Here is a 23881-nt window from a genome sequence, read left to right as displayed (position 1 = left end):
AACCTGCAGTGTGTTTGTACTGCTGCTGATGTCATGTAGGGCGTTCCTCTATAAATAGCGCCATCATCCGCCCGGCACTTGTAATCCTCGTTGGACCCTCGCACACCCAAACATGAGGAACCTTTTGTGGATTATTTTCTTTTTATCCATTTCTTTACTCGACTCAGGTAAATAAAAAAAATCATATTGTAATGTTATGAACTACTGAATTGGCAGTGTTGTATTTTGTAAGAACAGCTCAAATTCCAAAGAGATGCTCAGCACCGCCCAGGTATCCATCCGCCAGACTCAACAGCAGATTCGGCAGCAGAAATACATTTGGCAGCGGGCAGAAGGTGTACTATAACTGCGTCGAGGACTTTGTTCCTTACACGGGCGACCTGTCAGTGATGTGCGTCGATGGAACCTGGACCGAGTTGACCCTAAAATGTCAAAGTAAGAATGTGAACCAGGAGCTGTTTTTTTCTAATACATATGGTTGCGCCCATCTTCCATGAGTTGAACGCAAATGGAGTAAAACTACACATTTCTTTGCTGTGGACAGGCTCGGAGACACCTGTGCAGGAGTCATGCTGTCTAATCACATATAGATATGCCACGTGTTAGGTAGATGGATTAGTTCGAAAAATAGATTTGTGAAAACACTTGAGAGGAAAAGCTTTTTGAGTCGATAACTCATGAAAAATGGAAGCATAAACAAGTGTGTTGCGTTTCAATTTTAAGTGTTTAAATGCAGGGCGCCCTTTAGGTGTCAACGTAGTTTTGATTTATGACCACGAGAGGGCGTCCTAGAATCCATTCCATTTACCTCATAGATTACATCTAATCCCATGTTTGTTTTCCCTCCTATTGCTTGTGCCAGAGAGATCATGTGGTAATGCTGGAGATCTACCCCACGGATGGCTGCAGTATGAAGGACATTCGTTCATTGGGGAGAAGGTCCACGCAAAATGCAATGATGGGTAAACTCTTGACTGGACAATGAAAGCTCCCGATAGAATAAATGACAGCGTTTGTGTTTCTCCTGGTTACCAGATACACTTTAAAAGGACCCAAGTACATGACATGTAAGAAAACTGGTTGGACTGGTAAATTCCCCACGTGTGAAGGTATTTTGGGGGTCTGTCGTCATGCAGTATTTAATTTTTTTTCATTTAATGACTTCCCATTCAAGCACAGACGTAAGATATATTCATAGTTTAGTTTATTTCAACACAATACAGAAGACATCACCTGCTCCACTCCTGAAGTGGCCAACTTGGTGAGCAGGAGCGATGTTTCCATTCACCGGGTGGGCGAGAAGGTGACCTTCACCTGCAGTTCAGGCTTCATGTTGGATGGCCCACAACAGATAACTTGCGGCCCCTCAGGCCAGTGGGAGCCCAAACTCCCCCAGTGCCTGACCTCACTTGAAAAAGGTGAAGTGACACGCAAGGTGACTACTACTTTGCCCGCAAGCGTCTTGAAATGATTTGATAATGTGACAATTGCATTTTGCAGGTGGCTGTAGCACTCCTGCAAACACCAAGAGCTCGAACACCAACCTGGCGGACACGTTCATCACCAGGACGACCTTTGCCCCTGGTGAGCGTGTCCATTACACGTGTGATGTCGGCTACAGGCCAGTGGGTGGCAGCAGATACCGGTCGTGTGTCAGTGGACAATGGACGCCTCTGCTGCTCAAATGTGAACGTGAGCACGTTTTAAAAATCATCTAAAACGAAAAATGTCATTTATTTAAAATATGATAGTTTTACAAATGTTATAAGTTATTTTTAAAGTGGGATGCATGTTAGGTTAATTGGCGACCCTAAATTGCCCATAGGTATGAATGTGAGTGTGAATGGTTGTTAGTCTGTATGTGCCCTGCCATTGGCTGGCGACCAGTCCAGGGTGTACCCCGCCTGTCGCCCGAAGTCAGCTGGGATAGGCTCCGGCATGCCCCTGCAGCCCTAAAGAGGAGAAGCGGTATAGAAAATGGATGGATGGATGGATCACCGTGTACTTTAAAGAAAAGGCTGTCAAGTATTTTTAATGAAAAAACACCAGCATGAATTAAAATACAAAAATGAAATAAATCCCTGCCCATCATTGCTTACTGTCTGTTTTAAATTGTATAATTTTCTACTCAATAACTTTAAAAGATGCACAAGTAAATCTGATGGTACACATTTTTTAAAACTACTTAAAAAGAACAAATACACAAAGCAACTCCTTTACAGTAACACCAGTACATGTAATTTGTTACATTCCACCTCTGACCAACACTACCTAACTCTAACCAAAACCTTAACCCTAATAAACCCTAACCTCAATTCTAACCATAACCCTAACCTTATCTCAAAAGCAAAACCCACACCTAGCAAAAACCCTTACCCTACTCCCAACCCTTACCCTAAACCTAAGCACAACCCTCTCCTTAACCAAAACTCAAACCCTAATCAAAACAAAACCCTAACCTAATCCAACCACAACAGTAACCCTAACCCTGCCTCTAAACCTAAACACAACCCTGGCCCTAACCCTAACCAAAACTCAAACTCTTAACAAACCCAAACCAAACCCAACCTCAACACCAAATTTAAACCCAATCCTAACCAAAACATTAATCCTACGCCAACCTAAACCCAACAACACCCTAAACACTAACTCACACCCACAAGTAACATTAAGACTAAATTTAAGGTCAGCCCTAACCCCAAACCTAAACCTAACCCTAATCCTAAGCATAACACTAAACGTATTTCTATACCTAACCCCAGCAAACTGAGCCACTCTTTTCTCTTTCCACCCTGTAAAGGTAAGCTGTGTGGGTCTGCAGGAGAGATTCAAAATGGATACTTCATTTACTCCGGAGTGGAGTTTGGCGACACTGCTACAGCTCACTGTGATGAGGGGTGAGACACTCTTAATGCACTTTTCTTATGTTAGCAATGCATTTGATCTTAAACACTCCTGTCCAACCTGTCACCAGGTTTCAGCTTGTAGGACGGCCAACCAGGAACTGTATGAGTTTTGGCTGGGATGGTCGTGTTCCCTTTTGTGAAGGTTCTGCACCAACTAACACCCTCAACAGTTTATTTTCCCCATTCAATATTGGCTTATAAGTCTTCTGTGTTCCAGTGGTGGAGTGTGAAGAGCCTCCAGTAGTGCCCGATGCAGTGAAGAAAGGCCCAGTAGAAGGTCCACATAGGTACAGGAGTGTGATTGTGTATGAGTGTCGTACAGGCACCCTGGTGGGGAGCAAGGAGGTATGGTGCACAAAGAACGGCACATGGAGCACACCTCCGACATGCAGAGGTACACAATGCACACAAATGGCCACACAACCATCTTTAAACAACTTTATTTACATTTTGCCATGAATTGAACTGAATAAAAGTTGGAGTTTCTCCACAGAGATCACATGTCCATCTCCCAGCGTGCCCAACGCCGCCTGGACGCGAGCCCACACCAGACTTTATCAACACCGGGATGCGGTCACCATCGACTGTCGCCACGGTTACACAAGGGTTGGCGCGAGCACTGTCACCTGCGGCGACAACGGCCAGTGGATTCCCAGTCTCCCCAAATGCAGACACACACGTAAATAAACAACTGGTGGAAGTCTATCACTGGATTATTGTTATAATTACTTAATAAACACATTTCATTTGAGTTTTTTTTTTCTTTTTTTTCCAGCACGGCGTACTAACTGGAGCCGATATGCTGTCTGATGTGGCGCTAAAGTATTCAGTCCAGGAACAACATAACATTTTTTTTTTAATATATACCTTAATGCTTCCTTGCCATTTCCTCACAAAGTTCATAACATCCTTACAGACATTAAATGTGTATGTTTATTTCAATAAGTGTTTCTGGGCAAGAACAAGTACAAACTTGTTGCATTCACCTCTGTACATTTTTTTTTTCTTTACAGTCGATAATGTCACGTGTATCATCATCTATAGACTACACTGCGAGTGAGCGTTCATGAACAAACAAGCTACAAGAAAAGAAGAACACCAATTCCATTCATTTAAAAAGACAATACAAAATCCAGACATTTACATGAGCAATAACAATTCAAGTGCAAATATCATTATCAACTCTATGATACATCATAGCAAACTCTCTTTTAAAAGGCAACAATTTCAACCAAAAAAAACCATTCAGGTTGCAGGAAAGAAGCTGATTCTGGTCTAAGGGGGAGTCCTTATAATATTTTTATAGGAATTTCAGTCAGAATCTTTGAGTAACATGGCCTTAACTTTGCGATCAAAATTCCGTCCCGGTCGGGGATCTTCATGAATGACCCAAATGCTTTTGTGGACCATCCCACGAGAGTGAGACTTAATTTCCTTCCAAGGTTGGATACAGTACATGTATGAAACAGTGAACTGTTGATTCACTTTCTTTAGGGCCGCTTCGGTAAATAAATGCCCTGTAAATCAGTTTGTGTGTTTGTAAACCAGCCGAGCTGCTTCCTGTTTCCAGTCTTTGCTAAACGCTTGCTGCAGGGGACACTTTGCCAGGTCTTCTACCGTTTTTCCTAAAACTATGCATCAGCTCCTATTTTATTTTAAAGTTAAATTATCATACCCTGTTGCGGTCATTGTTTTGAAATCACAAATAATATATATATTTTTTTTATCTTCCAAACAGCAAATGCAAAATTTTTATGACATTTTTCGTCTCTTTTTCTCTGCACAAGAGCAGTGAAGTTCTGCTCTAAACATTTCATACAGTGGGTCTACAGTGCTGCTTTCCAAAAGGTTATTTTGCGTCACGTTTGAACCAAATTGAAGGTGTGGTATTTGTATTTATTCATTGCACTTTTACTATCAAAGGTAGAATGATGGGCTCTCGATCTAGTGCACAAAACAATGTGACCTGCCCTTTTGGGCCGTCTTTGGAAGAGCTGTCTTCACTGGGACACAACAAACATGAGTTGGGGAGTTGGCGGTCTTTGGATTTGAAATGGGCACGACATTTTGGGGAAAATGGGGCAGGCGGGATTCTGGGGTGCTGTTTAACAAAATCAACCCTCGTCTTACTTTTATTATTTACAAGATTGAGTCTGCTCCACAGGCAGGCTGCGAAGTTGTCAACCCGCTGTGATGGAACAACTAACGTATTTTGAGATTCTCGGCTTCCTTATCCATTTCAAACCTTGAGACTATTAAGTGAGTAGAGTACATCAGAAAGACAAAATGAGATTGAAGAATTAAAGTGACCTTTTACAAGAAGCAGCAAACATCATGTCCCTCAAAGACATTCAACTCTCCGAGACACATTCTACATCATCTCATTCCTGTGGCTCTCCCAGTTATTAGTTTATTATTCGTCTTCCAAAAATGTCCTCTGTGTTCCTGGAATGATTAACCACCTTCTTTTTTTTTTTTTTTGTATTTGCTTTAAAGTCGCCTTGGAAAAGAAAAAAAAAAGCGGGATGGAAAAGGCTGGTGCAGTCTAGACAGCACAGATGAACTGTTTTAACAGTAAAACTGCTCTAAGAGCTCAAACATAGTAAGGCTTTAAATGAGCTGGAACGCAGTTGCGACATGAATTAGTTAGCAACTGCTCCTCCTCGAGCACACGCGCGCACACACACACACGCACACACACGATGGTGGAACTAGGGTTACACAACACTTGCACAACACTGACAGTCATACTTAATGGTCGCAGTCGGAGCTGGAATTCAGTCCAGTCATTTAAGCAAATACAACAAGCTCGAACACAACATCACTCCTACTGTCTCAAACAGGCGATTCTATCCTTTTTAATGGTCTCATTGCACGTCACAATAGAAACCAAACCCACTCACATATTCTACATCCCCACTAACATGCTCACACTCGGGACTGTGAATCTGGGATGGAAAACTGACAAGCAACACAAATGATTTTGAAGGTTTGTCAAATGATATTAACAGAGGATTAAAAAAAAAAAGTGTGTTTTATATGTTGAAGTCCTTTAAGAGTTGCGGGATGTAGCCTGTAAGAGGGGAGGGGGGGGGGTGTTTACTGAGTTGGAGATGCATGTTTACTTGTATGGTCGCAGGAAAGCAGAGACTTTGCTGCTTATGAGACGTATGAAGGAGCGAGGAAGCATCTCGTTGGACTCCCGAGTGGTGTACTTGAAGTAGTTGTTTGGGTGAGCCAGCACGTCAAAAAGAGTCTTTATCAGTTTTTTATCCTGGAACCAAAGAAGTACAGAGGTTAGAGCCCGTCTTGAAACATGCTTGAAATATCACACTAAATAAGATGCATCGTTGTTCTTCATGTTCCCCAAATTCATGTCCGATTGTCACAGGCAGAGATGAGTCCTGCTTCATCTGGTCAGATCAAATTTCTGCCAATATGGTAACGAACCGGGTTTACAGTAATACTTATGAGTTATGGAATATTTGGTCCGTTCATAGTACAGTGGACACCCCACACACCCCAGTTTTTGTACAAAAATTGCCAAAGATGTTGTTTTTTCTACACTGTCTCGGTTATTGTAGGGCCAAACTGTGCCCAAACAAAGCATCCATGCAATAGTGACTCTCTGTTTCTGTGTTGAATGCAAAGTGGTTCTTTTAGCGTTTCAGATTCCAGCTAGGGATCATCTTTATTGTGTGTGTGCAGTTTATTTGTTCATAGGACACACACAGGACATTAAAAAGACATTAAAAAGCCAAGCTTTGATGAGGCCTTCAAGCGCAGTGTAGTTCTGTGTGTTGTTTTTTAATTACGGCTGCAAAATAACGCCAAAGAACATGCCAGACCTTTGACATAGAAGGTAAGAAACACTAAAGAATTCAAGAAAGTACGGAGGGAGTATAGCCGTGTTTACACATCCATGCATTTTGCCTCCGCATCGTCCCGCAATTTGTCATGGCAATGTTCCATGTCCTATGTTCCATGTGCCACAATCTATGTGCCAGGTTCTATGTTCCATTATTTGTTTATGGCACGCCTGAAAAGTGTGAAGACTAGTTTGCGCACTGTTTGCGTTCTGTTTCCACATAAATGACGCACTTGGCACGCAATTCGTGACTAAAAACGGTGCGCATTGGCACAAAATCACCACGTTCCCGCACGACTTATTTACTTACACCTTGTAAAGTACCGTGTACGTCTAGTGCACGACAATAGTATGCGCGGCGTGCATTGTTGGGTATGGGTATGCATTGTCACCACCACTTCCCACATCCGTGAAGCAGTCGTGGCATTATTGTGACGCCACGCAACAGCAAGCATCACCCCGAGCTTCAGTAATTCCTCTATTTGCAAGGGACCTGCAAGATGTTGAACTCCAGAGAAGAGGCTCTCCTTGCAGAAAAGAAAGGTTCGATAAGTCTACATTATCTCGTAGCTGCAGAAAGAGAAAGCGGAAAGAGCAGGAAGGAGGCATAAACTAGAAAAAAGGAGGCATGGACAGTGTGGGAGAGGGAATTGCTGACTAGAAGACATCGCTTTGGGCGTTATGACCATTGTGATCATTATGATGTTATTAACAGAAATCCACAAGGAAGATCCAAGGGGCTACAGAAATTACTTGAGAATTCTCCGACTTGCTCCAAGAGGTGGTGGAAAAGTTAACCCATTTATGTGAATGACTTTGATACGCACCGCCTGCATTGTTTAGGCATTGGTTGCGTTCGTGACAAGTTCACAGAAATCATGCATGCCACCGATTTTTTACATTTTCTTTTGTGCACTAGCACGCAGCCCTACACAGTTTACACATACTTCACACCTGTTAGCAACCATTACTCATTGGTACGCCATCGGCATGCAAAATTGCGTACCGCTGCGGGGACAAAATGCGTGCAAGTGTGCACTCAGCTTGTCTGTTACCATGGGACTGTCATGTGAAGTTAGGCACCTTTAGCACAGGTTGTAGGGGGAATAGTTTAAGGGAGACACGTAGCACATAATGAGCTGAGCCAGTGTGTGTCATGATGACTGTACCTGCTGCCGAAGTTGACAATAAAGTTCAAAGTGAGCAAGTATACAGCTCTAACCGTGCACGTTGGTAACAGACGAGAGTGAAACAGCGACGACAACTGCGTCGCTCTTCCGTCCTCTCCACTCCTCGCCATGTTCACCAACAAGACTCCTCAATAAAAGGTCAAAATGTTCTTTTATCCATTTCAGTCGTCATTTATATGAATGTCGCATTGCTTACTGCATGTAAAATGGATTCATCGATTTACATGATTTCTTATGGAAAAATAGATTCGGTTTATGTACGTTTTGGTTTTTGTCTGACCTTTTTGAACAGATTAATGACAAATACGGAGGTTCCACTGTAACTACATATGTTAAAACCAGACATATTATGCCTTCATTCGACAGGTGCATTTATTGTATTGAAGAACATAAGACGACCCCTCCTTTACAAGACAAGCTTTTCGAAAAATATTTTTTTAAAAAAACAGTGACAAAAATGAATCTTTATTTTTAAATCATGTTTTCATATTTGTTTAGCACCTCCATAGCTGTTGGGTGACTCTGCTTCACTGATCACCGTTGTCTTAAAATTAGCCTCATAACTCCTCCTCTGTTGTAGGCTAACTTGCCCAACCTTTGAGACACTTCAACTTCCTGGTGTGTGTGAGTGACAGGAAGAAAAGCTCCGACTCACTTGGGGAAAAGTCGTTCAGCGCCCCTTTGATTATGTTTAAATCTCTAGAATCCGAATGTAACACAAACTCGTCTTATTTCTCGACAAAAATACTGTCATATATGTTACAGATTAGAATATACTGTACTTGGGTCAGTACGGTATTTACAAGTTTAAGGTCGGATAGAGGGTCGGCAGTTGCGGGTCGGATACGGTGTTGAATACCTTCTGATCGGGGCTGGATTCGTGCAGTAGGGTGAAAGAAAAATCAACTAAACACAGGGCAGGTTGCGGCCTCACCTTGAGGATTTCTTGATGGTTTTCTGAAGCGTAGAGTCTTCCATCCCGTACTATGTCCTCAACCAGCTGCTCATAGTCCTCTGTAGTGAGAGAGACAAAACAGAAACACAATCACCCTGGGTCATCTCATGACATAAGCCAACAAGTGACACGTTTGTATCGAGCACTTCGCCCACCATCATAAGTCACATATGGGATCTGAAAGCCCCTGGCGCTGTTGGCCTCATTGGACTTGAAATTAATCCAGAGGCGCCTGGAGCGTGCTGTGAAGGCAATAGGCCGCTCATAAGTCTGACACGTCTCATAGGTGGTGATGGATGTAGCTGACCCTTGCAAGAGCACAGAAAGGACAATGATGAATCCAGTTTGCAGACACGGTGACTCCTTATGCAGCGTAACCGCATGCAAAACACTCACAGTTCTTTCTCATCACCAGCACATCTCCACACTCATCCTCTGAGGGCAGGAAGATCTCCGGCACTACAATTAGGATCTTACGCTTGCTGGGCGGGTTGATGTTCCAAATGCACTCCACATTTGCTGGATAATTACCCGGGTAGTTAGGGGACTCAATGTAACCCATGAACTCGCCCATCTCGCCTCCACATTGCCTGTCTAGACATGTACAAACCCACCATATTAGAATCGTGCACCAACGAAAAAGCCTAAAATGCCAATCTATATACTCACTCTTGCACTGTGACACACTAGTGGCTCCATCGAAATCGGTGGTGGTGTTTCCAGGACAGGAAATACAGTAGTTCTGCCTAAACTCCGTCTGATAGGTTCCAACCGGGCAGCGGATACACCTGTGCACTGATGTGTTGTAGTAATGACCCGGAGAACACTGCACTGCAGCACCGATGGAGACACACAGGAAGTCAGCAGCGATTTACTCAAGTTTTTCTTTGCTGGTTTCTGTGCACTCTCACCTTTCACCTCACAATCATGGAAGGAGCTTGCACCCTCACGCTTGGTGCTCAGTCCTCCCCCGCAAGGAAAGCACAGTGTCCGACCCAAATCTGGCTGATAAGTGCCCTGAGGACACGGTTGACAGGGCTTGAAGCCATCGCCTGAGAAGAACCCGGTGGGACATTGGCCTGTGGCGTGCAGACAGCCAGATGAAGCACGGCAGGGATATTTTACTGACACAGTACCTGAAAGTTAGGTGCTTGCTACCTGCACATGATGAGATGTTTCTTGCCCCGACAGGACCGTGGCCATCACTGCCCGGACAGAGGTCACATGCCAGTTGACCCTCCCTCTCCTGAAAGGTGCCAGGCGGACACTGGACACAGCGCTCCTGCTCGCCGTGGTAGTACGAGCCAGGCAAACATCTGACTGAAAAAAAACATCCACAATGGCTCCTGTCAAAGGCCAGACAACACTTCTCATTGGCTCCACTATTGGTTAATGTCTTCATGTGACATGTGCGGAACATAAAGGGACTGTATGCAGTGGACGCCAACATTTGAACTTACTTCCTGCTTTGAGTACATCCACTTAACACACGCACTAGTTATATTTGTTGTCAGCTAATGATTTGACGATTTGACAATGTTTAGCTACTGCCGTTGGCTATCATTGAATGTGTGTTTAATGTGGTTTCTGCATGTAAAATTATAATTGTAAAACTATAACACGTGTTTTGGCTTGCTGGAACTGATTAATTGGATGGATGGATTAATTTATTTGGTTAGAGTATGTTTCAGTTTCAGCTGGACCTTCTGGAACGGATTCATGATGCTAACCAAGGTTCCACTCAATAATGTAAACTAATGTTAATATTATTAACATACTGAGTATTATCACATCAAATCTGCCTTGCTATCAAAGTCTAGTCTGAAACTAAATCAGGTCAATGAGGTACCACATCGCCCGCTGTCCCTCTCCGAGCCCGGGCCACAGTTCTCTTGAATGGGAGCAGCCTGTGGAAGTTTCTGGGCCACCTCGTATTCCAAACCCGCAACTCGGATCAGGAAGCGCTCTTGGTTGATGGACTTCTTCAGAGCCTTGATGTAAGTCTTGACCTGTTTCTCCATGCGTTGTCTTAGGCAGCTGAGATTGCAACTTCCTGCAATTATTTATATGAAAAAATACGCTGTTAGCATTAAAATTGGTGGTTAGAATGTATTTTATTTACATCCTAAAACAGACCTGTTGTGTCGCCAGCTTTGACCTCGGCTTCCAGCTCCAAAGTGATACGTGTCACCTCTTTATTAGTGGGGTTGCGAGCACGACGCCCTTTTGCTTTCTTTGAGGAGTCACATTTGAGATTGACAAACGTCACGAGGCAGTTACTGCAGGGCTGACCACCTCCTGTGGAAACATGGCATCACAATCAGCCAACCACTGTCATGAGGCTTAATAGCAGCCTTCATCACAATAAATGTGCATTTATCAGTGACTGAACTCACTGAAATAGCCAAGGAGTCATTATTTTTTCTTTCTGGAATATTGCATTTTTCCCACGGGAAGCAATAATGTGACAATAATGTCATGTTATGACTGCAACACCATAATATCTACTAAAGGTCCAGTTAGGTAGCTTTAATATAATAATAATCATTGCAAGGTATCCGAACTGCTATTATATGTTGTAATGCAGTGGTCCCCAACCCCCGGGCCGGGTACCGGGCTGCGAGTCATTTGGTACCGGGCCGCACAGAAGGAAAAAATAATTTCCATTATTTTATTTTATTTTTTTTATGTTTTATTTTGAAAAGTGGTCAGATTCTCTCTGTTACATCCGTCTCACTTGACGCATGTCCATTGTGCGTGTGCTAACTTTATCTGATGTCACAGATAGACTACTACTGTATTTTTATCATTTTTCTTTCACCTCATATTTGGTGTGAAATGCTGATACTATGGGGGAATGCATAAAGGTAAGTTTTGATGACTTATTGAGTGCTAATGTGCACATTTGTCTCAAGTTAATTCATGCTAGCACACTGCCTTTACCACACATGTTAATCAGCGATGTAATCATCTCTCTGGAAAAACTTCCAGGCTTGAACTGGTGGATGGTGGATCGCCATTCATTTTGTGCTTTTAATGTGATGTTATTCATGTCTTAGTTTTACACAATACATAATAAATAAGATAAATTCGATCGCTATAATGTTCGAACCACCCCCGATCCGCAAGAGATTTGTGGGAACACAAGCCGGTCCGTGGGTCCAAAAAGGTTGGGGATCACTGCTGTAATGTACTCCGTCACATCCTGAATTTCTTTCTTTGTTTATCATCCAGTAGGTTAGGGTTAGTGTTACGCAGCAACAAACAAGATAGAGACTGACCTGGTCCTAGAGTCCGCCCCCTGTCCTCAGTCCTGCCAGTCAATTTAGGGTGCAGGTGGCATTTGGCATTTTTAATCTTGAAAGATGCTGTCTGCTTCACTGGAGGCGCCAAAGTCTCTACAGACAAACACGGCAACAGTGGGTAAGATGCAAAGACATGCAAACACACGAGGAGGCCGCAACAGCAATATGGAAGTGCAGAAAAGCATGTCGAGATCGGCACCTATGCAGCTCTGTGTGCTGCTGGAGTTGAGCCTGGCAGGTGATTTTCCTCTGACGATGGGGATGCCACAGCTCACAGAATAGCTGTTGTCAGATTCTGCAAGATGACACGCACGGACAAAAAGGAAATCGAACCAGTGTAAACGTTTCCAGTTTTAACTAGTGGCGCTGTAGTTTGTGATTGCCATACCTGCCAGGTAGTGTGCTTTGGAGGCACAGGTGAGAGAGCAGCTCTCTTTCTTGCCTGTCTTACTACAGGTGAGGGTAGCCTTCGGGGCAACAAGGCCTGGAGGACATTTCACCAACTCTGAGGAGAAATAAAAGACATTATGAATCAAGCAATGCTGTCAAACAACACCTGTGTGAGATACTTCAAACTTCTAATTTTCATTGACCACAAGGGGGCAGTGCTACTACATACCTATACAGTCCTTTTTGTTCCAGTGCAGCTTGTACCCAGGTGGACAGGTACACTCGTAGCTCCCCAGAGTGTTAATGCAGCCATATTTACAGCCTCCCCGGTTTATACTGCATTCATCAATATCTAAATATAAATATGCAATTAATAGATGTACATTAGTAACCCACTGGTACATCTTTCTTATTAAAACCCTAGAACAGGCAAATGAACACACACAAACATGACTGCGTTAAAGTAGACCATTAAGACACCCTTCTTCTCATAGGTGCGCATAGCAAGTCCTGCGCTGTCAAAGTGGCAAGTGTAACATTTGGCGCGGGATCCGTTCTCACAACCAGTCGCCCGTCGAGGGTGTGCACGCTGGGATGGGCCTCAGCCCCTGCAGTGACCCTGAGTCGTTCGATTCACACGGACGGATGGATGGAATGTTTGTGACCCTGTTCTGGTGTCGCCGCTTTCAATTTCATGGTCAAAACATCCCAGTGAGGGAGGCTAGTGTTGGGAAAAGAACAAAATTCACTTTTTCCAACACTTTGGGCTAAAAGCACTAAATGGCTCTAAGGAGAAGGACGTTATGCAAGATGGGGATTATTGTGTGTGCAGATAATGACAGCGATTGATGATGCTGACTGCTGATATGAAGCGCTCCTCCTTGTTTGATTCAATCATTCACCCTGAGTGAAAAGTGTCTGCATGCCTCTTCATTCCCTGAAGAGGATGACGACTTCATCAAGGGCCAATGTGTCGCCCAAAGCGGCTGGGGAACATTGCGTTGCTGCTTACCCCTCCGCATCAAAGCACTCAATTTAAAGGTCGAAGAACTCTAATGAATATCTGATGGAAGCAGTGCTCATCTCAGAGCGGCTTTTGTTTTTGCCTCTTTTATTCTTTTTCATACTTGAAATACAATCAAATAGATCTGAGCTGACCTTTCTGCAAAGTCTTTTTCCTTTGCATGCACACAGATGAGTCAAGAGGATTGAAGACAGAACAAAAAAAAGACAAACAGAGACTGAATCAATGCCTGAACCATAAAAGTAGAACTGACTTCATGGAAATGTGGGCATTTTGAAATTGTCACTGATTGTTTGAGTTTTGTCCGATTCATGGAATATTATAATCTGCTGTTCTGACTGATGTCATAACAGAAAGAGGCGGAATTCTTCCGTAAGACTTTTCTAATACAGTTTCCAAATAAATGCACACACACGTTTGTTCGCACCGCAGGAATGCGTGTGTGCCGAGGCCAAAACCGCTTGTATGAAACCGGGAACATTCCGAAAAACACTTGAGGAGGTATGAAGTCACAACAGCTCCGAGTGTATTTTCTTAGCAGATAAGCAAAAAGCAAGCAGATTGTTTTGCTAGCTGCGAAAGAGAATGGCTGGATGAACTCTCACTTGGGAAGAATGCTGGCAGGTCTCGGCACAGTACTCGACAGCAGGTCACCGACCTGACTGGGTTTGTTGAGTGCGAGGCTATTGTTAAACACTGAGCCCGGCTCGCGGGATTGTTTGGCGGCTATATTTGGGGTTGATGGAGCATACAGGGAGCAACCTAACCTTAGTTATGAGCGGCGAGTGAGGAAGTACAGCGGGGAGTGCCATAAATCTCCAGGGTTATCTAATAGTTCCGACAGCGGCAATGAAAAGCCCGGCAAAGTCATTCATCACCGGTGCTCTAAACAATGGTAGCGAGTCGTTTATGTCGGATCGTCTTTTCTCCTCTCAGCGCCTCGGTGTGGCCTGATCACAGTCCATCATGAGAAGAAAAGCCTTACAAATCCAATTTGGGCGCTTTTATTCCCTCAACTCACATACATTTTGCTGTGTGAGTCGACACCGTTACAGTTTACACAGAGCGAAAGGGCGCCTTGTGTTAAGCTTATCTATAACCGAGCGTCTTTGTCATTTTGCCTTTACACTTTATATTGCAACAATGCACGGAATGCATGAGATACTGTGCTGATCCAAACAAGACGATGATTCCGGTTCTATTGAGACTATTTTTTTGATCGGGTCTCTGTGTTCTGGCTGGTGTGTGTGTGACAGGAAGAAAAGCTCTGACACATGGGCAGAAGTCATTTGGCGCCACCCGTTGATGTGCACGTACAAACCTCTTGACTCTGAATATAATACAACCCGTCTTTTTCAGATTCATTTTGCCAGGGGAAAAAAATACAGTTCTATATTTGTGTCAATATGGTATTTAGAAGATGTTAACGACATAAAAAAAAAATAAATTTGTTGCATTTACTTGGCTATGACGCATAATTTTCAGCACATTTTGTGGGACGTGTACCAAAGGCCATGCACTGTATTAGTAGGGGACTAACATACTACTGTGTATTTTTTAATGTATAAAAAATATAGTATTATTATTTTTAAAAATAAAAATAATACAGTCTAAAAGTGCTTTGAAATTATGGTTAAATATACATATTTTTTCATGTGTTTTGCGATAGGACTTGGGGACTGGGAGCCAAAAATCAGGGGGAAAAAAAATCCAGCTTCAATATCATGAGATTAAAACTAGTCATTGCTCTTACAAATGGAAACGCTCACAGTGATTCAAATGTAAAGCAATGAATGCCCAGTTATTATTTCCACAAATTATAATACCAAATAAGCCTTTTTTGTGCATTGTTTTGAATATTCTTGTATACAGGTTTTTTATATAGCTTTTGTGTATAGTTATTTCATTTAATTTTATATATAGTTACTGCGTAGTGTAAATGTAGCTTATAGAGTTATTGCGTGCAAACTGTGTGGTTATTTAAACGGCTTGATGTTAATTGTTGTATTTATAATTTATTATTATTTTTAACATGTATTTCTATTTTATTTGTTAAAATGAATGAACATGGTTCATTTGTTGACTAATTAAATTAAAGACAACGGTAAGAACAATGCCATTCAGTTTCTTTTGGAAGTGTATGTAAATCGCCAATGGGGAGGGGCACCATACAAAATCTCGCCCAGGGTGCCACTTTGGTTAGGGCTCTGCATGCACAAACAGGACAGCGACACTGATGTTGTTACATTTCCATTGATAAAGTTGCTGTTGTGATTTCCATTTCACTTTACTCTGGAGGACGCTGCTTCTTACTGGTGATACGCTCACACTGAAAGGGACGGCAACGCGTCCTGATATGCTCCGGCAGGTCTCTCGCCGCCTGCCAGACAGCTCTGACATGCCCGGCCCCGAAACATTCACATTTCCTTCCTCACAGCCTCTGCTCTCTGGTCCACAGGGCAGTGACGTCACAGACATGGTGGTGCTCCACCTCGAAGTGAAGTAGCCTAACACTTTTTTAAACCATGTTTTAGTCCATTAACGACAGCACAAATCACCTACGCTTTACATCGCTGCCAAGTGGAACGCAACTTCTTAGATTGATTTCCTGCCTTCCAGGCAGCCACCTGTTTCTACTCATTTCAGTTTTTCTGGAAATCAACTTGCAGCGCCTTAAACTATCTTGAGCTGGGTAATCCATCACAGCAAGCATTTAGTTACATTTTGTCTTAAGATGCGGTTGCATGCAGAGACTTTTTTCATGTTGATATTCTCAATGTGGTGACATTCAGATTAATGAGTTGGGTGGTGTAAAGATTTTACACCCTGAAACCATGGAACAACACAGTGTTTGTTGATTTGTTGGTTTCGAACTTTTAAGCCTGGAGTCTTTCTCACAAGCATCTGATTACAAAGCATGTCTTTTTTTTCCTTTTCAGAACACGAAACAAGGACAAGCACGGCATCTGGCAACCCTTCATACTCACGGACGTTTACATAGCATGTAACGCAGGCAGAAAGCTTCACCATCCAACACCTTTTTATTTTTACATGAATAAATCAATCTGGTGGTGGTGCATTCTTCCTGTTCAACATGAGAGAAGCTAATTGAGGGTTAGCAGAGAGGTATGGGGAGAGAAAGAAGCGTGATGGACAGGAGATTTACACGAGTTGCCAAAAGGCGTGGCTGGCTCACCTCCGCAGTGCGCCAGGCCGTAGAGGACGTAGCCCTTGTGACAAAGGCACTGGAAGCTCCCTGCAGAGTTGACGCAGAAATGGTCGCAGGCGCGGTCAAAGGAGCACTCGTCAATGTCTGCACAAGATGGAAAGACACGCCGTTAGAAATGTTGCCAGTCAGTCATAAACCACAAAGCGCGGGATGAGGCCCACTTTTCCTGGCTTGGTATATTGTTTGTCATGCATTTCAGTGGGTCAAACCATACGTCACAAAGAGAGAAAAAACAACACCTTTGGTGCCGTGATTAACCTCCTGCAGTCACAATGTTTTCCATTTTGATGCACCGAAATGGAATTTTCAAAGTATACTTTTGCAAATGTTCACCAGCCCCAGCAGGAGTCAGCTGATAATAGGTGCCAAAGTGCTTTTTCTTTCTTCTCCCAGAGAGCCTGTCAATCAATTGCTGTCCTCTAAAATATACCATAAATGCCCAGAGATTGCTCGCCCGCCCTCATATTGTGAAGTCAGTGTGAGTGACAGCCGATAGAAAGTCAATGATGTAGCTTTTTTGAATCTTTTGGAAAGGCCCTGCCCCTGTAACATTTGCCACATTTCTAAGTCAGTCGCTTTGAGCTCAAGGACCATATGGATCCATAAGACGAGCTCCATGAAAAAGATTATGCGGTGCTATGTTATCATTGAGGTTATGAGGACACTGAGGATAAGCGGCATAGAAAATGGATGGATGGGTTATGAGGATGCGCCGGCTGCCATCAACCAGATGAGGCTGTGACAAAAGTCTTTAACACTACAAACACTGTAGGGTATGATGCCCAATGCCCAACGTGAAGTCGTTCACATTAACAAAAAAATGCGACTTGTAAATTTGAGTTAACGTCGTGTGGCCCCGATACGTGGTCTGTCCTGGCGTATATGTGGCAATTTCAAGGATTTTGTGCAACCGGAGTCAACATTTTCTTGACCAAATGATTCTGCGTAGGAGATTAAGAAGGAAGAGGGCAAGAATTTTGGCTATGGCAATCTGTGGGGTGCTTGCTAAATAATTTTCCAATGACATCAGTGAGTACCTTTCCCCAACTGTCGCACGGCAAAACACGCCTTTCGATGATGATTAGATCAGATACACACAATCCAAACTGCAGTAGCATCAGATACATATCGGCTTCATATCCACACGTGAAAAAGGCCTGCATGGCATCTGGAAAAATCGGAATTGTACTGTTCACACTGACAGTACACTGAAAAAGTCAGATACAGGTCACATATGAGCAAAATCGGAACTGACTGCAACGTGGACGTAGTCATAACTGCTCGGTCGCTACAGTGTCCTTAAGCATGTTAAAGGAGCCGCTCCTCCGAAAGCAACAGTAATAACTAAACAGCACAGTGCGTCCTATTATTGAGACGGAACGGTTGCTAGTGTTTTGGCTGGAAGAGCAGAATCGATGCTTTTCCTGCAGCTTTTCCTGCCTCTTATACTTTCCTCTCCCAATAAGCTCCCAATAAAACTGTCTCATTTAATGCTTGCATTTAGTGTTTTTACAACTGTATTTACTACTGCATTTTTGTCACATGTCCTTCATGTGTCCAGTGTGAGTGTTTGTTTAAGTATAAGTTTCGACTTATACTAGAATTCCACTTGGCCAATCACCTTGGCAAGCTGAAGCATTCAGTTTCAGAAAAAAAAAACTAAGAAGTCTATGGGCAAGCCAGTGTTTGATTAATTAATTGCTTGTCTGTAAAGTGGAGGACGATTGTTACGGAAAGCTTGAAGAGATTGGTTAAGACCTGTGGAGAACCAGGGTCAGGTTCTTTATGTTCTCTTTTGGATTTCTCTGAGGCATGTTACTCTTTATCAGCACTAAGCAGTAAAATACACGCCTTAAGTCAATGCACAAGTTATCATTATATAATTTATGCTGCTGAGTATATGTTCTAAGCCATTCGGGACTCCCTTTGTTTACCAGCCAGCTAAGGTGAACTATGCAGGACGCAGACAGGGCAGCATCAAGAGTGCATGGAAAGATGACATGAGACATACTGTATTACTCCTTTCGTGTGGCCAAATAAATCACTGGAGGTACATATTTATGAATTATCGCTTTTTTTTCCCCAACTGTACTTCAGTTGCACCAAAATGACAAAATTGAGGTGAAGCAAAATGTTACTTTAGGTAAGAGCTCCATTGCAGATGTCCTCTGTGGAGCGACAGTGGATGTGAACGTGTCCCGGACTGCCCTCACATGGATTAGAAGGGAGAAGCAGACGAGACATAGGAGGGCGTTAAAGGGTGGAGGAATGCTGGCAGTGGTTCAGCAGACATGCCCCATCCTGATATATGGGCCACGCTCCACTGACAGCCAGGAAACACCGTGACTGCTTAAACCAAGATAACTTTAGAATTCAGTTTACACATCTCAACACCCCACCGGGGCACTAAACTGCTATTTAAATGTATTTGATGCCACAGTGGCCTCAGCTTATCTGCAAACAAAAAGTTTGTAGGTCAGGTCAGTCTACACTCTTTTCTCCTTAACTGTTAACCATGTTATAATAACATTTTCATTTTTTTGAATGGATGTTTTTTTTTTATGAATGCAGGATGACAAAAAGGCAAGTTACAGTTTTCTGAAAGTGGAAAACAGTGGCATCAATCAGAACAAAAGTCATTCAGATTTAGTCGGCTTTTGTTTTTCCCAGCTCTGATTGAATGGAAGGGAAAATAAGAGGAAAGAGTTAGAGACTGGTCCGACTTGAACTTCATCATAACCCACTTATTGAGACATAACAAGGACAACTTTGCTCCAACAGTGCACCCAAACAGAAAGTTGCACAAAAAAAAGACTTTGCTTTACATCTGTGCATGTAGGTTTCCTCACGCAACTATGCAGGTTTGCCAGATAACAAGAGAAAAAGCCTTGGACCAAAAATAGACTTGAAGTGACAAGAAAGTGAGTGCAGCAGACAAAGAGAAATGCTGTTTTCTTTTCACACATACATATGCTGCTTGTCTGTTTGTGCTGGAAACCCAATGGAAGACACTGATGTCTAACAGGCTGTGATTGACCACATGAGTAAAAAGCAGAGGATTAAAGAATAGCATGTCCTGTGTTTTTCCACTCTACATGAGACAAAACGCAGCTCAGTAGTTCCAGCCTGCTTGTCTTCTTTCACCAGATGTTGTTGAGGTGGCTTGATTCATCCAAGAATGAGCGCTTTTAGGGTTGGAACCGTAATTTCCCACACCTGTGTGCTGCCACAACAGACGTTGTTTTGTTGTGGTCTCTGCGCCATAACACACAAACGCACCCAAAGTATATGGTCTGCTTTAAAGTACAAATAAGGAATAATTGTTGTTGTTGTTTTGCTCATGGGCTTCCCTCAGTTGTCAAGTGTATTTCCGTCCGATTCTGTCATTAATACAAATTAATAGAGTGGAACCTTGGTTAGTGTCATTAATCCATTCCAGAAGGTCGAACTCCAACCGAAACGCACTCTAACCAAACCATTTTTCCCATATGAAATAATGTAAATTAAGGGTGCCATGAGACACCCAACTCACGAGACGAGACGATGCACGAGATTGGCTCCACAAGAACGAGATGAGGCAAGATTTTAACATGAATTTTAAGAAGAGTACAATGAAAAAATATGACTGGACAAACAAACTCGTTTATTTAACCGAGTCACAAAACCATGCAGGGGGGTTTTGAAATTCTTAATCCATCCATCCATCCATCTTCTTCCGCTTAGCCAAGGTCGGGTCACGGGGGCAGCAGCCGAAGAAGGGAATCCCAGACCTCCCTCTCCCCGGCTACCTCGTCCAGCTCATCCCAATGGGAGGCGTTCCCAGTTCCCAGTCTCTCCAATATGTCCTGGGTCTTCCCTGAGGCCTCCTACCAGTCAGACGTGCCCTGAACCTGGACAGGAAACCTGAGCACTTCGGTGTCCATGAGGCATCCTGACCAGATGCCTGAGACACCTCATCTGGCTCCTCTCGATCCACGACCTTGTAGTTTTAGTCACCATGCAAAGCTCATGACCATAGGTGAGGGCTGGTACGTAGATCGACCGGTAAATTGAGAACTTTAGTGATAGGCCTACTGCTTTATTTAACACATTTAATATTTCCTTTAATATGTCATCTTTCACTCTGTAAAGTGGCGGAATTGGCGTTTGTGACATGTAGTCGAAGTGTCAGGAGAACCAGAGTGTAGAGTGGTGGGAGCCACCTGCTGTGGCCGTCATGGTGCGCTATAGTCGGCCAACTGCAGACCCGATCCATTGTTTTCGGTGATTAAAGATAACGGTGATTAAGGGTGCAGACAAGTACGAACATCTACATAAGTGTAGATCTATGTAGATGACGTAGATGTATTTTCACGTATATTTAAGTTTGATCAAATGTAGAATTACTACAGTTCCTGCTTCTATATTAACACCTTAAACATCCACACGTCACTCGCTGAAGCTGGGAATGCCAAGGTAGGTTGGATGGCAGGATTTAAAGTGTGCCTAAAGCACTAAATGTGCACGTCCAATAATGCGTAGCACACTGCCACTTCCATATTATGTTTATTATCATTCATACTCGCGATGCCACAGTTCACAGTCTGATTGGCTTCTGGCTGCCTTGTTCAGACAGACAGTTTTTGTTTACAAACCAGTAATCTTGTCACATTTTAATCTTGACGATATCTCGTGACGATATCTAATGTAAATCCAATTATTCCATTCCAGAAAGCCAAATATGTTAACACAAAACATATTATTATAGTATTACAACTATAATTTTACAAGCAGTAAACAATTCAAAATGTATATACATTTGAATAATGAATGAAAGGGATAAATGAACATTTAAGGTTACTTTTTTTTAACCTGTCCAGTCCAGCCAATAGGTCAACTAGTATTGTGTTAATAGTTGCCCTTGCATGTTCAACAGATTTACTCTGCCTTGGAACAGTGTAAAATACTCTTCTCCTGTGACAGTTTGTATTTGACTTTGCTTGATGTTTCATTGCGATGCATATTTAGAGCGGCCGGGTCGAAGCGGGAGGGGATAAAGAAGAAGAGAAAAAGAAACGAGGGGGGAGTGTAGGGACCAGAAGGGGAGACAGAGAGCGATAACAACAACAACAACAGGACTACATCAGCAAATGTCTATGACAAACACGGAGTCCACAATAGTAATAACAAGATGATATCAACAGCCATAGTCATAATACTGTATTGAGACAGTAATACCTATTAGTAATCATAATAATAGTCCAAATATTAACCATAGGTTATTAACCACAACAAGTCAGTATCATTGACAAATCAACGAGGTATGGGGGGCCTGTACGCATGTACTGTCAGTGTGTATATGTACAGTGCAGTATGCGTGCACAGGTATGTCTGCAGGTGTGTATGCATGTCTACAGTCATGGCCAAAATTTTGAGAATGACACAAGTAATTTTCACAAAGTTTGCTTTTTCAGTGTTCTCAGATACTTTTGTCAGATTTTACTGTGATATACTGAAGTATCATTACATGTGTTTCCTACGTGTCAAAGGCCCGACAGTTACATTACGTTTATGTAACGAGACAGTATTTGCAGTGTTGACCTGTCTTTTTCAATTCACCGTTGCATGCTGTCAATTCACTTCTGGGCCACATCTTGACGGATGGCAGCCTATTTTTGCATCAGTGCTTGGAGTTTGTCAGAATTTGCACGTTTTTGTTTGTCCACCCGCCTCTTGAGTACTGGCTACAAGTCCTCAAAGGGATAAAGGTCTGAGGAGTTCCCTGGTCATAGACGCAAAATGTTGATGTTTTGTTCTCCGAGCCAGTTAGTTACCACTTGTGCCTAATGGCAAGGTGCTCCATCTTGCTGGAAAAACCATTGGCTGTCACCAAACTGTTCTTGGATGGTTGGGAGAAGCTGCTCTCAGAGGATGTTTTGGTACTATTTTTTACTCATGGCTGTGTTCTTTGGCAAAATTGTGAGTGAGCCCACTGCCTTGGCTGAGAAGCAACTCCATAGAAGAATGATTTCATGAAGCTTTACTGTTGGCATGACGCTCACTTTCTTCTTCTTCGGACACATTTTTTTCCGGATGCCCCAAACAAGCGAAACGAGGATTCATAAAAAAAAAATGACTTCACCCCAGTGTTCAAAAGCCCAACACGTGTGCCTTTTGCCAATAGCAGTCTGTTCCTGATGCTGTTCCTGGAGAGAAGCGACTTTTTGGCTGCCCTTCTTGACACCAAGCCATCTTCGAAAAGTCTTCAAAGGCCTCACTGTGCAAGGAGATGCACTCACACCTGTCTGCTGCCATTTTTGAGCAAGTGGTGCATTGATGGGGCACTGATCCTGCAGCTGAATCAACTTTCGGAGACGGTCCTGACACTTGCTGGACTTTCTTGACCACCCTGAAGCCTTTTTCACAGCAACTGAATCTCCCTGCCGGAAGTTATTGATGATATGATAAATGGGTGATTGAGGTGCAATCTTACCAGCAGCAATGTCCTCGCCTGGGAAACCCTTTTTGTGCTAAGCAATGATGACTGCATGTGTTTCCTTGCAAGTAACAATGGTTAACAGAGGAAAAACACACTGTATGTATGTATATATATATATATATATATATATATATATATATATATATATATATATATATTTATATATATACAGACACTATAAATATGAACTTACTTTGTGTATAAACAAACTGTGATGTGGTCATCTTGGACTAGCTTTTGAGGATATGTGTGTTGGCGTGGGCATGTGTGAGGTATGTGTGCGTGTAAATAAAAGTGATGTAAATGATGGTGTCTAAAATGAGCCTAACGTGTAGAAATGTATGTGTGCATAATGTTTGAATATGTTGGTTTTTGGATGGATGTGTTTGTGCTAGTTTGGGAGTGTGTGTGAGATATGAATGTAGTGAGGTGAGTGAGGACAAACGGCAGGTAAACAGAGGAATATGTAAAAAAAAAAATATGTAGAAATATGTCGAAAGGAAGAAGAAGGGATGGGAAAAAATGATTGGTGCATG

The 23881-nt window shown here is 42.8% G+C and overlaps 2 protein-coding genes across 5 annotated transcripts in view; one reads left to right on the top strand and one right to left on the bottom strand.

Annotated features, from left to right (window-relative positions):
* Positions 1-70: 70 nt before the first annotated feature.
* Positions 71-4263, top strand: LOC129193673 (complement receptor type 1-like). The gene is made up of 11 exons (XM_054798122.1): positions 71-167; positions 238-435; positions 863-962; positions 1036-1109; positions 1224-1418; positions 1501-1692; positions 2801-2897; positions 2975-3048; positions 3124-3300; positions 3400-3585; positions 3682-4263. Exons 1-11 carry the CDS (start codon positions 113-115, stop codon positions 3714-3716), a joined length of 1383 nt encoding a protein of 460 aa, XP_054654097.1. The 5' UTR covers positions 71-112; the 3' UTR covers positions 3717-4263.
* scube3 (signal peptide, CUB domain, EGF-like 3) overlaps positions 3320-23881 on the bottom strand; it is a 105972-nt gene continuing 85410 nt past the window's right edge. For 3 of the 4 annotated variants that reach the window (XM_054798072.1, XM_054798083.1, XM_054798055.1), the window contains 14 exons: positions 16835-16951; positions 12844-12966; positions 12613-12729; positions 12424-12519; positions 12201-12317; positions 11056-11217; positions 10769-10972; positions 10078-10239; positions 9831-9998; positions 9589-9750; positions 9316-9513; positions 9075-9227; positions 8899-8978; positions 3321-6180 (listed from right to left, as the gene is read on the bottom strand). In XM_054798072.1, coding sequence (XP_054654047.1) covers positions 6028-6180; positions 8899-8978; positions 9075-9227; positions 9316-9513; positions 9589-9750; positions 9831-9998; positions 10078-10239; positions 10769-10972; positions 11056-11217; positions 12201-12317; positions 12424-12519; positions 12613-12729; positions 12844-12966; positions 16835-16951 — 2012 coding nt within the window. In that variant the 3' untranslated portion in view covers positions 3321-6027. Of the gene's footprint in view, positions 6181-8898; positions 8979-9074; positions 9228-9315; positions 9514-9588; positions 9751-9830; positions 9999-10077; positions 10240-10768; positions 10973-11055; positions 11218-12200; positions 12318-12423; positions 12520-12612; positions 12730-12843; positions 12967-16834; positions 16952-23881 lie in introns of all 4 variants that reach the window. The other variant, XM_054798063.1, reaches the window with a different exon arrangement.

This window comes from Dunckerocampus dactyliophorus, chromosome 1 (assembly GCF_027744805.1).
Source record: "Dunckerocampus dactyliophorus isolate RoL2022-P2 chromosome 1, RoL_Ddac_1.1, whole genome shotgun sequence".
In the NCBI taxonomy this organism is placed as follows: Eukaryota; Metazoa; Chordata; class Actinopteri; order Syngnathiformes; family Syngnathidae; genus Dunckerocampus; species Dunckerocampus dactyliophorus.
Note: the sequence above shows the minus strand (reverse complement) of the source record. Positions and strands in the feature narration are given on the sequence as shown.